The following is a 16986-nucleotide window of genomic DNA, read 5'->3' as shown; positions in this document are numbered from 1 at the left end:
TAAAGCCCTGAAGACATTTACTTGCTGATGTTGCCATACAGGAAAAGAAAATCTACAGCTGCAATGACAAAAATATACTGGGAACATGGAACGTAAAAATCATGAACACAAGAAAGTTCAATATAGTGAAGGGTGAAATGAAAGAGCCCCAAATTAACTTTTTAGTTATCAAACTGAGATGGACAGGGATTGGACACTTTCAATCATAACATCATACTTTTTATTACTCGGACATCAAAAACAAACAAAAAAGGAATGGCGTTGCTTTCACAGTTAGGAAGTGTATAGGAAGAACAATACTTGGCTACAATGCAATCAGTCACCAAATAATATTGATTACACTTAATGGACAACTCATTGATATGATGACCATTCAAATTATCCTCCAACCACCAGAGAAGAGGAGATAATGAATTTTATGATCAAGCCCAATTTGAAATTAACAGAACATGCAAGTATGATATCCTGCTTGTGATTAGAGACTGGAGTGCTAAAGTTGGAAGAAGAAAGAAAATGTAGTTGGTGTCACGTTTCCGACGTATGGGCTTTTCAAGTGACTCTGAGGCATTGTTTACCTTAAAAGTCCTTTATTAGCCTAATACACCGGAAAATTCTTGCTAGAAGGAAGCTGGAATCTGAAATCTCTGCCACAATATATTAAAACACAATTCTCCACCTTGCTAATTTTGTCATTAATCATATTCTCCAATTAATTTAAAGAATCAGTTTACCTTCCATTAGAAAACTTGCCAAGGTCTTATCTTCTTTAGTTAGAGATGGCCTTGAAGGTACAATCCTACTCGTCCCCCCTCCCAACCTTAAATTCAATCTTAAAGCAATACACAAGTTTAACATACCATATTTTCTGGCGTATAAGACGACCCGGCGTATAAGACGACCCCCTACTTTTCGTGTTAAATTATAGGGTTTGGGCTAATAACTCAATATTTCACTTCCTGGCACACAATCTGCATATTAACAACTCGTTTAGCATTAGTACCCTTTTTTTATAAGTGCCACGATGTTGCTAAAATAAAAGAGGTAAACTTCGTGACCCTCCCAGCCCGTGCATAAAACAGAAATGAAAAGGCTTAAGCCTTTCCGTTCCCAAATACCAAGGTTTCCCCTGAGTTTTGTGCGGTTAAACAAACGGCATTTGCATATTAATGTTTCTCCATGGAGCACAAAATTCACCTGAATTAAGGAAAGTGGGGAGCTAAAGAATCTGGGGCTACAGGGAATACCTCTGGCACGACAAGCAACCCTGGGAAACACGAGGACTGTAGCGGCACCCTCAGTTTGCACAATCTGATCCAGAAAGTGCCCAGAGGCTCCTTCATTACTTCTAACAGAATGTCTCCACGTCCCGCCCGCCTCGCCTTTTAAACCCCGCCCCCCTTTCCCCTGTAATGTTTCCCTGCTCCGCCTGCTCTGTGATTTGCCCAGCTTTGTTCCTTCCCCGCCAAATGGGCGCCTCGCCTTCTTTCCTCTGAGCTCTCTCGCTTGGTGCGCTGCTGCTTTCAGTTCCGCACTCCGTGACTGGGCAAGCGATTCTTCTGGTCGGCGCGGGTCAGGCAGTGCCTTGGCGGGAGCAAAGGTGCTCCCTTCCTACTGTTGAGCAGCGCGCCTCTGGGGACCGCCTGCTTGTCCTCTCGTCAGGGACCTGACAGCCAGCATTGGAAGCACCAGCATGGCCAGTCCTAGAGAGAGCAATGGCAGCGGCTGCAGCAGCCGCCCCATGATCTAACGAGAGTTTGCCCTCCATCACCCGTTCGCTGTTGTCCGCTTAACCACGGGTCACCATCGCCTACCTCCATTCACCCAGTGATCCCGCCATCCAGCAGAAAAGATCAGAGAGGTGAATAGTATTTTCCGGCGTATAAGACAACCCGGCGTATAAGACGACCCCCAACTTTTGAGAAGATTTTCATGGGTTAAAAAGTCGTCTTATACGCTGGAAAATATGGTATGAAATGGCTACTTCTTCATCTCTTGTCAAGCAATAACATTTGATGTTAGCAGCGTTGACAGTTGTATCATAGGAAACGAAAATGAAGCAGAACATTTCTGCTCCTTCTATAATGTGTTCATAGTTAATACTGTCTTCAAGCAACTAAAACGATACCTCTACACATGGATATCACCAGATGAAGTATATAGAAATCAGTTTTACTATAGCATTGCTAAAAAGAGGTGGAGCAACTCAATTGTCGCATCAAAAATATCACCAGACTGGGGAACAGATTATGAACTGTTCCAAATTAAGCTAAAGAAGAAGAAAGCCAGTCAGTTTCCACAATATGATCTTGAACATATACTGTACCCACCATTTTCAAGGAGACCATCAGGAATTCTTTTGAAATTCTGAACCTCATTAATAGACAATCAGATGAAATAAAAATCATTGTGCATAGTGACCAAACTAATCACAATAGCCTGTGAATTTTATTAAAGTGTCTACCTTTTAGGATAGTGTCTACCTTTTAGGAGCAACAAACAACAGCAACAAATAACAGTAAATGTACAAGAAATATGCTGCAGACTATTTGTAGGACAGCCTTGAAGTTCTTGGAAAAGATATTGAAATATCATGATATGTCTATGATGTGTTTATACCTACAAATATCAGAATTGTGCAATCTATGATAGTCCCCAGACAATCTATGGAAGGGAAAGTTGGACTCTGAAGAAGCAGGTTAGAAAAAGTATTGAACACTGTGAACTGTGATGAAGGAAAGGAGTGGGAAGGCAAGAAGAGAATAGAATGACCAATAACAAAGTAGATGGAATCAGTTACAGTGATGATGGATGCAGCATAGGAAGATTTGAAGACCAGGTTAGGTAACAGAGAAAATCTATCTATTTTAGGGGTGTCAATCTCACCACATCACGTGACGTGATGTGTCGTGATGTATCATGACTTTTTTCTCTTTGTCAGAGCTGTGGTGGGCGTGGCTTCCACATTACATATTCAGCCCATGGGCCGGCAGTTTGACACCCCAGATCTATATTTATTTATTTATTTTATTTAATTTAATTTGTATACCGCCCTTCTCCCGAAGGACTCAGGGCGGTGTACAGGGCAATAAATACCAAATACAGAATACAAAAATTAAAAACAGATTAAACCACAGTGCCCAAATACAATAAATAAATTACTTAAAAACAGTAATTAAAACCCCAAACCCATTAGACCAGGCCGGCTTGTTCAAATAAATAGGTTTTTAGGTCACGTCGGAAGGAGTGCAGGTCGGGAGCCATCCGGAGCTCAACCGGTAAACGGTTCCAAAGGTCAGGCGCGCCCACAGAGAACGCCCTCCCCCTGGGGGCCATCAGTCGGCATTCTCTGACCGGTGGCACCCTGAGGAGGCCCTCTCTGTGGGAGCGCACTGGGCGGAGGGAAGTTGATGCCGGCCGCAGGTGCTCCCTTAGGTACTCCGGACCCATGCCATGTACGGCTTATAGGTCATTACCAGCACCTTGAATCTCACCCGGTAGGCAACTGGAAGCCAATGCAGCTCGCGGAGCAGAGGTGTAACATGGGAGTATCGGGAGACCCCCCAACACAACTCGTGCGGCTGCATTCTGCACCAGTTGGAGCCTCCGAGTGGTCCTCAAGGGCAGCCCCATGTAGAGAGCGTTGCAGTAGTCTAACCGAGAGGTCACAAGCGCATGAGTGACTGTACGCAAGGCATCCCGGTCTAGATAGGTGCACCAGGCGAACCTGGGCGAAGGCCCCCCTAGTCACAGTTACTATATGATCTTCTAAAGAAAGCTGTGAATCTAGGAGGACTCCCAAGTTGTCACCAAGGTCACCAATGACTTGACACATAATCAATTTACATTCTAATTCAATTATGATGCCCAATTCTGAAACATAAATGTGTGTATTTTCTAATTAAGCACTGAAGGGGAACAAATGTACAATAGGAAAGCATGGAAAAAGATATAATTCTATTTTTTACAGGGAGTGGGTGGGTGGGGGTACACTATCTGCTACTTTAGAGTCCAAATGTTACTGAAATTAATACCCTAAAGATATTTGTGACAGTGGAAGCCGTAATCACTCCCAAAGCACAGAAGTTATATTTCTTGACTGCTAAATGAACAAGATAATAATAATTTTGATAACAATTCTATCAAGCCAGTCATATAAACCTTAAGCTAACCCTACATCAAGCAAGAAACCACTAGGTGAAAACAAGAATTTGGCCTGAAACAGGAAAACATTATTATGGGATTATGGCCTCACCATAAACTTAATTACTATAAATATAAAATGTTGTAAAGCAGGAAGTAAGGAAGAGCTCCAATCTCCAGATTTTATTAATTTAGGGCAGCAACTGACCTCGGAAAGAATTTTTTCAGGTTTTATTTAGTTATCGATTGATATTCCAAACTGGCCATGTTAAACAACTTTGCAGCAGCTGTGGAAATGTTGGTTTGCACAGCTGCAGAAGGCTGCAGTCACATCCTTAAGCAATCTGGATGTCATTTTTACTCTGTAGTGATTGAGAATTCAGAGTTAACAGTAGCAGTAGTACATCCCCTGGGTAAACATCCAATCTGAGTTGTTTAGACATTTTGAGAGAGGGTTTTTACCCCAAACCATCAAACCAATGCTATGTATTCTCTAAGAGGGTACTTTAAAGCACGATTTTATCTACTACTATAAGCCTATTCTTTTAGTCAGCTGTAAATTCTCAAGGCTGGCCCCATCCTCCATATTATCTTGAGGGAAATGGCTATTATATAAGCAGACAGGCCACAGAAAGGAAGCAGTGGGAGTGTCGACACTGCTAACGTTGGATGTTCTCACTTTGACAACTGATGAACATGCAGCCATTTTCTCTATTCCTTTTTCTTACTTTAGAAATTAGGTGCAGTAGATGGGGAGGATTGGAATGTAAGCTCAGCTAGCCATAACATAACACTGTGGTGGGAACCCAAGTACAAGCTGATAACGTTTTGGCGGGCTGTGGAGCTAGTGAGAAAGCCCGCGCTTTAAGCTAAATGGGGAATGTGATTTATGATAGCTTATTGGGGGTGGGAATTGCACTTTGCTACTTTGTATCAGGGGCAAGGGAATTTAGTTTTTGGGTTCAGCTATGTATTGCTGATACTTTGTTTCCCAAATAAAATAGGTGAACATTGGGAGTTCATTCACTTCATGGTGGCTTTGAAGATGACTGAGGCTGTGATTCTAGGGCTGGACAAATGGAGACCATTTATTTGGTGGGAGAAGGGGATGAGGACTGTGAGACTACTTATAGGGCCTGAGCCCCCCTTTAATTCAGTCGACGTTACTGGAGAGTTTAGGCTGTCCACTGAGCTAGCAAAGATAGCAACCCTGCCACAACCAGGCAAGCCACTCATTCCCAGCGAATACCAAGATCTACAGGGGGATCCAGCTGTCTTCATGCAGCTGATCAACCAGTACTACATGACCATTTATACAAAGGAGTTTTGGTGTATCTTGATGATATCCTGATATACAGCACGAATATGGCTGACCACGTAAAAGTAGTGCGAGAGGTGTTAAAGAAATAGTTGAATGCCAAACTGTATGCTAAACTATTAAAGTGTGAGTTCCATCAGACCAGACTAGATTACCTTGGCTACAGAATTTCCAGTGAGGGCATTGAAATGGACCCAGCTAAAGTGAAAGCCGTAATCGAATGGTAAGCCCCAAAGACTTACAAAAAGCTTCAGATCTTTCTAGGATTCGCCAACTTTTACTGACAGTTCATCCCCTCCTTTGCTGAAATTGCTTTACCCCTTACAGACTTACTGAAAACATGCAAAGAGGGGGGGAGCTGTGACTGGGCCAGCCGCTTGCATGGACTATGAACTGTCAAACTGCTTTTGAGAATTTGAAAAGACTATTTGCAGTCAACACAGTCCTAAAGCATCCTTGTCTGGGGAAACCCTTTGTAATTCAAGCTGATGCCAGCGGCGTGGCTGTAGGAGCTGTATTATTGCAAAAGAACCATGACAGAGTACTACAGCCCTCTGTCTACACTTCAAAAAGGTTCACCAAGTGTGAGAGAAGGTGGGCAGTGTGGGAGAAGGAAGCCTTCGCAATCCACTGGACTCTATTAAACTGGCAACTGTACCTAGAGGGGGGCAAGGTGCCTTTTGAGGTATGGACTAATCACAAAAACCTAGAAGAACTGAACACTCCCTGCAAGCTGTCCCTGAAACAAGTACGGTGGGTGCAATACTTCAACCATTTTAACTTCAGCCTGAAGTACATACCAGGGGAAAAAAACTTTTTAGCTGATGCTTTATCCAGATTACTTCAATACAAGAGCCAGCGTGAAGAGGTTAAATGAAGCAATTATAGCTACACCACAAGCTGCTTCTCAACTAATGCCTCGGAGAGCCCCATCTTCTGAAACCCGATGACCCTGGGGCAAAGAAAATAAAACAGGAACTCCCCAATGATCAATGGTTCAAGGAAAATCAAACCTCCTTGATGTGCAGGGATGGTTTGGCTTACAAAGGGGGGAAGTTGTATTTGCCTGAAACCCTCCACCTTAATGCTCTCTGGCACGGTCATGATGTGAAACAGGTTGGACACTTTGAACATTTAAAAATACTGCATCTGGTTTGTCGGCAATTTTGGTGGCTGGGTTTAAAACGGGAGGTAGAGAACTATGTCAGGAGCTGTGCTGTATGTGCCACCATGAAAAGAATTCAGGGGAAAACCCCAGGACTATTACAACCAGTAGCAGAACCTTCCCAACCATAGGAAGAAATTGCTATCGATTTTATAGTAGAATTACCTGAAAGAAGGGGAAGTACGGTGATTTAGACTGTGATAGACCTATTTTCAAAACAAGCTCATTTCATTGCCTGCAAGGGACTCCCGTCAGCGCAAAGATTAACCAAGATGTTTTTAAAGCACATCTACAGACTGCATGGCATGCCAAAGTGAATAATCTCAGACTGAGGGGTGCAGTTTATAGCTAGGTTCTGGAGAGGTTTCCTCAAGCTAATTGGCTCATCGCAAGGTCTATCATTGGCTTTTCACCTGTCTACAAATGGGGGAGGGGGCTAAATCAGCAAACCCAGTGGTGGAGCAGTATCTCAGATGCTATGTGGACTATCAGTAAATCAACTGGACTGACCTCCTCCCTTTTGCAGAGGTGGTTAACAACAACTCTGTCCATAGCAGCACTGGTTTTGTGCCTTTTAAAGTTGCCACAGGAAAAGAGTTCAACCCAATACCCGAATATCCTCAGGGGCCCTTTACTTTCCAAACACTTGACCAGTGGGTGAAGGGTGGGAGGAGGTATGGAAAAACACGAACATCGCTGTGAAAAAGGCTTCTGAGATGTATAAAAAGCAAGCTGATAAAAAAGGGCTCCCCAAAGTTCATTCCAAGTTGGGGAAAAAGTCTACTTATCCACAAAATATTTATGACTTAAGTTGCCTAGTAAAAAGTTAGGACCAGCGTACCTGGGTCCCTACCTCATAGTGAGAATCATTAACCCGGTCACAGTAGAATTAAAACTTCCCAGACTCCTACTGTAGGAAAAGTCCACCTTGTGTTCCATTGTAGCCTACTGAAAACTTTTTGGGGTTCCATCTTATGACCCCCCTTAAGAGGGCACCTGGACCTCTTGTGGTAGCCAGACAGACTCATTATAAAGTGAAGCATATTCTTGATTCTAGAATATTTAAGGGAAATTTACAGTACTTAGTGCAGCGGAAAGGATATCCATTGTCGAAGCCACATGGGTAAAATCTAGTGATGTAAAATCCAACAGACTCATTAATAGATTTTATGAGAAACACCCTTATAAACCAAGGGGTAACCCCTAACGTATAATTTTGTTTGAATTACAGGATTTGTCCTTTTTGTAAGGGGGGCTGGATGTCAACATTGCTAAAATTGGATGTTCCTGCTTTGACAACTGATGAACATGCAGCCATTTTCTCTATTCCTTTAACATGCTTTTTCTTACTTTAGAAATTAGGTGCAGTGGGGGGGGATTGGAATGTAAGCTCAGCTAGCCATAACATAATGCTGTGGTGGGAACCCAAGTAAAAGCTGATAATGTTTTGGCGGGCTGTGGAGCTAAGGAGAAAGGCCGTGCTTTAAGCTAATTGGGGAATGTGATTTATGACAGCTTATTGGGGATGGGAATTGCATTTTGCTACTTTGTATCAGGGGGAAGGGAATTTAGTTTTTGGGTTCAACTATGTAGTGCTGATACTTTGTTTCCCGAATAAAAGATTCTTTAAGGTAAACAATACCTCGAAGTCCTTTTGAAGGGTTTCAGCTATCGGAACCATGACAGGGAGCTTTCAGGAAACCAAAAGGACCTTTATATTCATACAGAGATTAAAACAGTTCTGTGTGAAAGGAGAGATATTGATGAAGTTCTTTGAGTGAAAAGCCCAATGCTTCCTATAAGAATATTCTGTAGTTTAATGCTAGATTGTAAAATATCCCCATGTAGATCTATTTAAATATTTTTAATGTTTTTTTAATGAAATCCATGGGCATGACGTTTTATAAATTAGGTTGAAGGACACAGCTGCTGTTCCTTAAAGCTTTAGAGCAGGGGTGTCAAACTGCCAGCCCACGGGCCGGTTGCACCATGCGGAGGCCGTGCCCACCCCAGATCTGGCAATGCAACATGGCGAGTTTGAAACCCATGCTTTAGAGTCTTCATTTGAGTGGTACAAATGGAGAAGCAAGGACATTTATGGATGAATGTGAGCAAATATGTTGTGATATGTTAACTTCAGTGTATTATGTGAACTAGGTGCCAACTTCTTTGTGAAACGTTTGGCTTAATCCCCATTTCAGACTCTGTAGTCCAAGAATGAAAACTGGCCAGTCTAATATCAGCCCATAAGGGAGCCAGGAGGTGCCAGAAAATTACAGACTTTCTAGTTTAAAGTCTGTGCCAGATAAATTGTTAGAAAGCATGATTAAAATAAAAATAAAAATTATTAAGCATTTTTAGAATATCAACAAGATTATGACTAAGAGTAATGAGGAAGATATTGTTTATTTTAACTTCTAAAAGTTCTTGCTGCAGTCCTGAACCAAAGACCCTTAGCAAACCAGGCAATAGAAGAAGAGGGCTTGGCAACTAGTTAAAGATGAAAAGGACAGAGTAACAACTAATGAATGTCTATGGAGATGCTCAGTCATCCAGGTCATGTTTGTCTCAAAGGTGCTTTTTCAAAAGGCAACTGGCCTATGTCTATGTTTTTTCCTTGAGGAAGATGTTTCACTTCTCATCCAGGAAGCTTCTTCAAAATCCATCTTAATTTTTTTTGTATTCCTCTCCACTTCACTTTTAAAGGGTTGTGGTCTGCCCATCTCAATTTCCTTTATATTAATCCTCAATTCAAGCCTTGGTGGAGCAGTGGGCTAATGCCTCCTTAAGTAACACCAGCTGCCTGCAATTAGTGCAGGTTCGCATCCCACCAGGCTCAAGGTTGACTCAGCCTTCCATCCTTCCGAGGGAGGTAAATGAGGACCCAGATTGTTGGGGGCAATAAGCTGACTTTGTAATAATGCCGCTTGGGGGTGTGTGTGAAAGCCCTAATAAGCAGGCATATACATAGAATGAAGGCTACTGCTAAGCTTGTAAGCCGCCCTGAGTCTTCGGAGAAGGGCGGGATATAAATGGAATTAAAATAAAATAAATAAAATAAATAAAGTTCTGACTGAATGGCAGTGGTGGTGGGGAGATGGAAGGATTGGTTCTGACTTGATGGAGAGAGTTCTAAGGACCTGATGAGAAGCGAAATGTCTTCCTCAAGGAAAAAACATAGTCCAGTTGACTTTTGTAAAAGTACCCTTGAGACAACTAATGGAATGTTTTCAGAGTGGAAGTGCAAAAGAACTTCTCTCAAGGATCTGTATTACAGATAAGAACTTTTAATTCGTTCATAAATGAAATTAAGGGTTTGTACGACATGGCCAAGTTTTCAGACAAATTGCTTGGAAAAGGATGTGTGTAAAAAGCCAAAGGTAGCCAAGTGCAAATTGGGGAAAAAAAAATCAAGTTCCTTATGCTAGTGGAAGCTTAGCTGCTCAAGAAAGGCTTTTGTGGTCAGAGGTGACTTTTTAGTTTAGGAAAAAAGTGTAAGTGGGTACATAACAGAGACTGATAAAATAATTTGTGGAGAGAATGGAGAAAGAGATGCTTTTGTCTTTTATAATGGAAGAAACTTGAGATTATCTAATTAAAACATGAAATATTATGTGTGTGTGCATGTGTGTGTCTTCCATCTGTCATTAGCTGCTGGTGAATGACTAGACTAAGCTCTGCAGTTTTCTTGCCAAGGTTTCTTGGAAATCGTTTGCCATTGCCTCCTCTCTAGGGCTGAGAGAGACTGACTGGCCCAAGTCACCAGCTGGCTTTGTGCCTAAAATGGAATTAGAATTCACAGGCTCTTGGTCTCTATCTGATGCCTTAATCTCTACACCAAGCAGGCTTTCTCATGGAAGATTCAGAGTAGGTAAACAATAATCCTTTTCAAACAGTGCACCACTGAACTATAGAATTTGCTATCACAGATATACTATAAGGATGGTCATTAGGTTAAAAGTATTAGATGATGTAATGGAAAATAAGACATTTACAAAACTTTGCACTCTCTCCACTTCATTCTGACCCTTCTGTTGATCTTTTTGATGTCTCCACTCCCAGCATAAGCCCTTATTTGTGCTGTTGGGGACACCTTCTTCTCCACCACAGATTGCCTTTTCAGAGAATGCAAAGTATCCATCAATAAATTTGGGTGCACCTGTGTTTAAGCCTTTATGGTAAACAAATTCAGTATTTCTAGGGGCACAGGATAATTGATTCTGGTTTCCTCCACCAAGATAGTCCTCTAACCATTAGCCAGCCAAAACCACCTATACCACTTGCAGGAGAAAGGGTAGATTAATATCCATAACAGCATTGTGCTTAAGATGTGTGGGTGATTGTGAAGCCACTCCTTCAAACGCTAAGCAACAGGAAAAAAAGTAGAAGAATCAAAAGTTTGCCTTTTTGGTGTAAAACAAAAAACAAAGGTCCACAGTTTTTGATTTTAACTGACAAAAGAGAAAAATGGCAAGTTATAAACCAACATTTACTCCCCTTTGAAGCCTGATGGCACTTCTGAAACATATTTATTTGTCCTTAGCAATGAAGATATCAGTCTCTAGACTCCATTTGGTTTAATATAAGATTGGTATTTCCATGTTTGAGCCTCTCCCTTTCCCCACCAAAAAAGATAATCTACACCAGTGAGATGTTCAGTTCCTTTGGTAGCCACAGAAATTTGGCCAAAGAGAACTAGACTCCTACAAAGGTAAATATGTCTATTTATATGAATAGCTATCCTTTATCAATATATGGAATTATTGTACACCAAGCAACTCATGTCCCTTTGGGTCATCCTTTCAGAGATATTTCCTTACCTAAACAGAGAAACAGAAGGGCCACAGATGGGCAAGAACAGGAGCAGGAATGACTTCTGACTTCCTGCTAAATTCCTCATTGAGTTTCCTTGTGGAAAGCTGGCAAGGAGCACTGTAAACATTTCTTCCTCCCTCCCTTGAATTCCTGCTGGCTTCCCCATTTACTTTGCTTATGGGAAGCCTCTAGGGAGAGGCGAGAAAGCAAAAAGTTGCAAGACAAAGAACAGCAGACAGGTAACTGGCTCCTTTACGGCGGCGGGGGAGGGAGCACAGTGAGCAGATTGGGAATGGTATGTGAGGATGCATGAGAGATGCCGTGTGGGTTGGGGAGGGTGCATATGTGTGTGAAGAGTTCAGGTTGGGATGGAAATGCAGTGGGCAGAGCAGGTCAAGAAGGGTGGGGTGGGGGTTGGGGATGTGTATGAGGGAGTGTGTGGGGGGGTTGGTGTGGGTTGAGAAGAGTGCCTGGAAGTGCCATCCTAACTTTGAACAACAATAGGGTTTTTTTTGTAAAACATTTGTTCATTAAGCAAAGACTATCTGTATGGGCATAAGAACCTTATTATATGGGAGCTGCTTAAACAATATGCAGTATGTGCCATCGAAATTCCTGCATAAATGCATGTTATCATTCTTCAACAAATGAAAACTTTCCTCTTCCTTTAATAAGAAAAATGGTTCTAGATTACAGCAAAAGATATACATAGATATGCACTACATTGTTCTCGCCTGTGATAAAATAAATTATGCAAAACCAGAAAAGAAATAAAAAGTTTTTTTTTCTTTTAAGAAAAAAGAATTAATCTTAGGCTTTTAACATTCATTTCCTTGTTAGAAACATAGCACTGAAGAACACCACATTTAAATCTGAAAACTGTATTGAAATAATCATCCCAGAAGTTTGGATACCAAGCACCAGCCCACAGTCCAACCAATTTTATAACTGCCTCAGTACATGCCAACATATTTTTTCCCCTGAGAGATATCCAGGGGCAGATTTCCTCAGAAACTTTCGGCTGAAGATAAATTTCTTTTCAGAGCTGATGAAATCCAGATATATTCTGGAAAGGGAAGGTGTCAAGATGTGGAAAGGATTTTAATCTGTTATTTTTGAACTTTTCCATTTCAGAAGTATTGCGACTGTTTAAGAAATATAGGTAGTCCTTGACTCCCAGAATTGGGATCAGAATTCCATTGCTAAGCAAGGCAGTTGTTAAGTGAGTCATTATGTCAGCTTAAGACCCTTTTTTGCCATGGTTGTTAAGAAAATCCCTGCAGTTGTTAAGTGAATCCTGCTTCCCCCCTTGACTTTGCTTATCAGGAGCAGCTTTGGATGATCACTAAATGGATGGTTGTAAATCGAGGACTACCTGTAATGAAGAACAGGGACATGTTTCAGACCCATTTTTTTAAATGCTTGTTTTATACCAGTATGAGAGATGCAGGGGGCATCCTATGCCTTTAGGTGCATTTTTGATCAAGTATTAACATCTGTCAGTTCATTAAGGAAGATACCCTTAATTGTACAGAATGTGGTACTTATTGGGAGATGGCAGCGCTGCATAAATCCCACTTTGTGATCCATTCCCCATCTATATGTCTTGCCTTAAATAAAGAAGCAAAAAATTGCAGAGAGCAGTGAAAAAGAGATGGAAATCAACTCTTGCTTCTTTAAATGAGCAAGTGAGAAGCAACTATCAAGCAGGGCTTATTTCTTTCTACTCAGTAAGCCTCCGCTCCTATGCAGGTCTACAAGGCAGCCTCTTTGTTCCTGATAGATCCCTCCCTCCTTCCTCATCTTCCCTGAGAAAATCTAATCTGGTTGCTAAACAGAAGCTACCCTGTGAATCTTTGTGTGTGTGTGTGTGTGTGTGTGCGCGCGCGCGTGTGTGTGTAAGAGAGAGAGAGAGAGAGAGAGAGAGAGAGAGAGAGAGAGAGAGAGAGAGAGAGAGAGAGAGAGAATTGAGCAGCGCAGAAGCTTAGTCAAAAGCCATTGTTAGCACTCCCCCTCCATATAATTGCATTAATTCTCTCGCAAAAGGTATGTGTGTGGGAGAGCAAGATGGATAGTTCTTCCCCACTCCTCATGGGGGGGGAATGAGATAATGCTTCTCCTTTGAAGGGGGAAGATGGAGCCGATTGCAAGGAAGTTAAACACGTTGCTTTCTAACTAGATTGGAGGGGGCTGCAACCTGTTTCTCCACCTCTTGTCCATGTTTGTCCAACTGCAGGGCTTTCCCCCCCTCCCTCTCTCCTTCTTCCTGACAGGCGGATGGAAAGGCTTGCCTTGCAACCCTTCCCCATCCGATTTAGGCAGCCCCTCCGATTCCTCCTGGACTAGACCCTTTGGGGGGGGTCTGAGAAAGGTGGCGCAGTAGAGGACAACCCCTATTTTTTTCCTCTACACAAAGCCAGGAGGAGGAGGAGGAGAAGGAGGAGGAGAAGGACGTGTCTGATTTAAAGCTCAGCCTCAGTGCAGAGAGCTCCACGTAAAAAGGGACAGAACCTGGGCTCTCCTCTCAGCACACACACACACACACACACACACAAACACACACACACACACACACACAAACACACACACACACACACACACACACACACACATATGGAGCCTCCATTTAGCAGGCATTTAAACATTTTCATAGAAAAATTTACTATGGCTTTTGCTCATAGGTTTGACTGATTTCTTGGTGGAGACTGTCCCCCACCCCTTTTTTTTCTTTTGAATGCTTTGTGTTTTGCATCGACGGGATTGCATGGCTGGCTATTAATCGTTGGTTCCAGAGGAATGGAGGAGTCATTCAACGTGTGGCTCTGAAAACATCACCGAGAAGCAAACAAAAGAGGGGCGCTATCTTGGGAACACCACCCTCTCCAACACACGCGCACGCACACCTTTCTTGCTGCTTGCCACTTTATAGAAAGGAGGGGGCCTTGGTTGGATCACCTCTCTCTTTTCCTTCCAGGATGGCTCGCTTCGGTGAGGCAATGGCTGGCAGGCTGGGAACTGGAGATGGAGCCATGGAACAGAACAGGAGCCGCCAGGGAGCCCCTGCTTCTTCAGGGGGAACCCCAGGAGCATATAAGCAAACTAAAGCTCAACGGGCCAGGACAATGGCATTGTACAATCCCATACCTGTCCGCCAGAATTGCTTCACAGTCAACAGATCTCTCTTCATCTTTGGGGAAGATAACATTGTCAGGAAGTATGCCAAGAAGCTCATCGACTGGCCATATCCTTTCCCCTCATGCATTTTCCCAGCTCTTAGTATATATTGTACTATGAATGCCACTTGCTGAAACATGGGCAAAGGTAAGCTCCAAGATCCTCTTCCGTTCTGTAGCTGGGTCACTTGGAAAGGGAAATGAAGTGCATGCTTGCCCCCACTCACCCTTTCCATTCTCTTGATTTATTTAAGAAAGCTTGCTTTTTTCCCCCCTCCTGCTGCTGTAACCTGTATTTCTCCTCATGCTGGTTCAGTTCTTTGCCTGGGCTGATATGCAACGAATGGGTTGATTTGGCTTTAAAAGGACTGCAGCCCAGATTGTTGACTGAAAGAATTGAGAAGAGTGTGCAAGTGATGTGGCCAACTCTAGAAACTAAAACTTCTCCAACACCTAAAGACATAGTTTGATAGGAAAGTGATGACTGAGCAAAGGAGAACTTATTTAATATTTTTTTCTTTGCAAAGCCATCTCATTTTTTTCATATTATATGGAAAGGTTTTCTGGACTTCACTACCAAAGTTAGTAAAACATTTTGATATATTGTCAGGTATAAAAATGCATGCTAAATGAGCACTGCAGTAGTTTTGACTGAACTGATTTTGACATGATGCAAATGTAGACAAGCTTTCAACTTGCATAGAACACTTGCAAAAAAAAAAGCTTGATTAACACCAGAGAAGTTGATCCAGTTTAATGAATTGCCTTATTACTTAAGATGGGAACACAGGAAATTATGGATCCCTTTTCATAAACAACCTCTTCCATCCTATATTATAGGTAGCAACATATATTTCTTTAGTCCTTATGGAATAAACAGTTCATCCTAATACCAATGTGCCATGCATCTTCTTCCTAAAAATACATTTAATTAAGATGTCTTTTAAATGTAAATAATAAAGATAATGTCTATGCTATCAAAACATTACACCCCACCCAAATCACTGTGTCCAGATCATTGCCCTGATCCTCAGAAATCTGGGCAACAGAAATCATGACCCATAATCTAGTCTAAAGCAATTAGGAATTAAATCTCTAGTCTAAAGCAATTAGGAATTAAATCTAAGCATGGCTGTATACATTACCTTTGCTATATGTAGGTAACTTGCCAACTAATGAAAACATCCTTCCTCTATCCTTTGGGAATCTAAAGCAAGAGACACTGATGCATAACACAACTTAACTACTTCAAGCCCACCCACACCCACTGTTCTTCCTTGCCAGGCTTTCATATTGCCAGTTCCAAGTTCTAGTAATTCTGGCAAACAGGTCCTTTCATTTACTTGTTTAGCACACCCATGCCACCACTAGAGAAGGTCAGCTTTCATTATAGATAGAAGTAGCCTCTTTTTTCTCCATATTGAATTGAACAAGTAAATTGCCAAGTAAAACTGGTATCACAATCAGGACTAAGGAAGGCAATGTGGACTTTTAATGGATTTCTAATAAACACCCTGTTCAGTACCATGGATAGCTCCTGAAGGTGAGCCTCTCACAATCAGGCAATTCCCACTCTGTATACTCAGGATGAGCGCATACCTCTGTATCTATCTATCTATCTATCTATCTATCTATCTATCTATCTATCTATCATCTATCATCTATCTATCTTCCATTTTTACATAAGGTAACTATTGTAATCTGGAATATACTTATGAAGAAAGAAGTAGAAAAGAGTGAAATTGAATTCCAAATGAGTACCAAAGGGGTGTGATTTTTGCAATAGAACTGCATCAGACTTCTCTGGTATTATCTTTGCAGCCCCACCCAGGACCATGCATCTGGCTTGATACAGCCCCTTTGAGAGTTCTGTTCCTTATTTATCTCTGTGTGGCTCAAATATTATAGGAACTTCTGCTATGTTGTAGTAGGATTTCTGTGCTTATGCAGGTGCATTTACTTAGTAGTGAAAGCCTCTCTGAGCAGGGAATAAACACCCTGTAGAAAGGGAAAAAGTAGATCATATTTCCGCCACAAGTAAAGCCTTCAACTGCAGGATTCTGCCCTTGTATGAATGGCAGCCATTCATACATAGAAGAAAATAAAAGTTATATTTTGATACATTGCTAAGATGAAATGACTAACATATTGTGAGCAATGGGTAATTTTGTTACCTCTTCAAAGTGTGCCAAATTCTACCATGTTTTCCATTCCCTGTGGAATTCAGCAAGAACTATTCAGGGTTGTTCCTGTCCTGTCCTGTCCTGTTAGTTGCACTTTATCTTCTCAGCCCTATCTTGAGTTCTTTTTGGTTATGAGGAAATATGATTGTAAAGAGTGATAGAATCTTGACCAATTGAGGATGTTGACAGATG

At 41.8% G+C, this 16986-nt stretch overlaps 1 protein-coding gene across 1 annotated transcript in view; it reads left to right on the top strand.

Annotated features, from left to right (window-relative positions):
* CACNA1E (calcium voltage-gated channel subunit alpha1 E) overlaps positions 1-16986 on the top strand; it is a gene marked incomplete at its 3' end in the record, with an annotated part of 392449 nt that overhangs the window by 42524 nt on the left and 332939 nt on the right. The window contains exon 2 of the mRNA XM_083358506.1: positions 14413-14679. Coding sequence (XP_083214632.1) covers positions 14413-14679 — 267 coding nt within the window. The remainder of the gene's footprint in view (positions 1-14412; positions 14680-16986) is intronic.

This window comes from Vipera ursinii (genome assembly GCF_947247035.1).
Source record: "Vipera ursinii genome assembly, chromosome: 3".
Classification (NCBI taxonomy): domain Eukaryota; kingdom Metazoa; phylum Chordata; class Lepidosauria; order Squamata; family Viperidae; genus Vipera; species Vipera ursinii.
The sequence above is the reverse complement of the archived record's forward strand: the minus strand, read 5'-3'. Positions and strand labels throughout refer to the sequence as shown.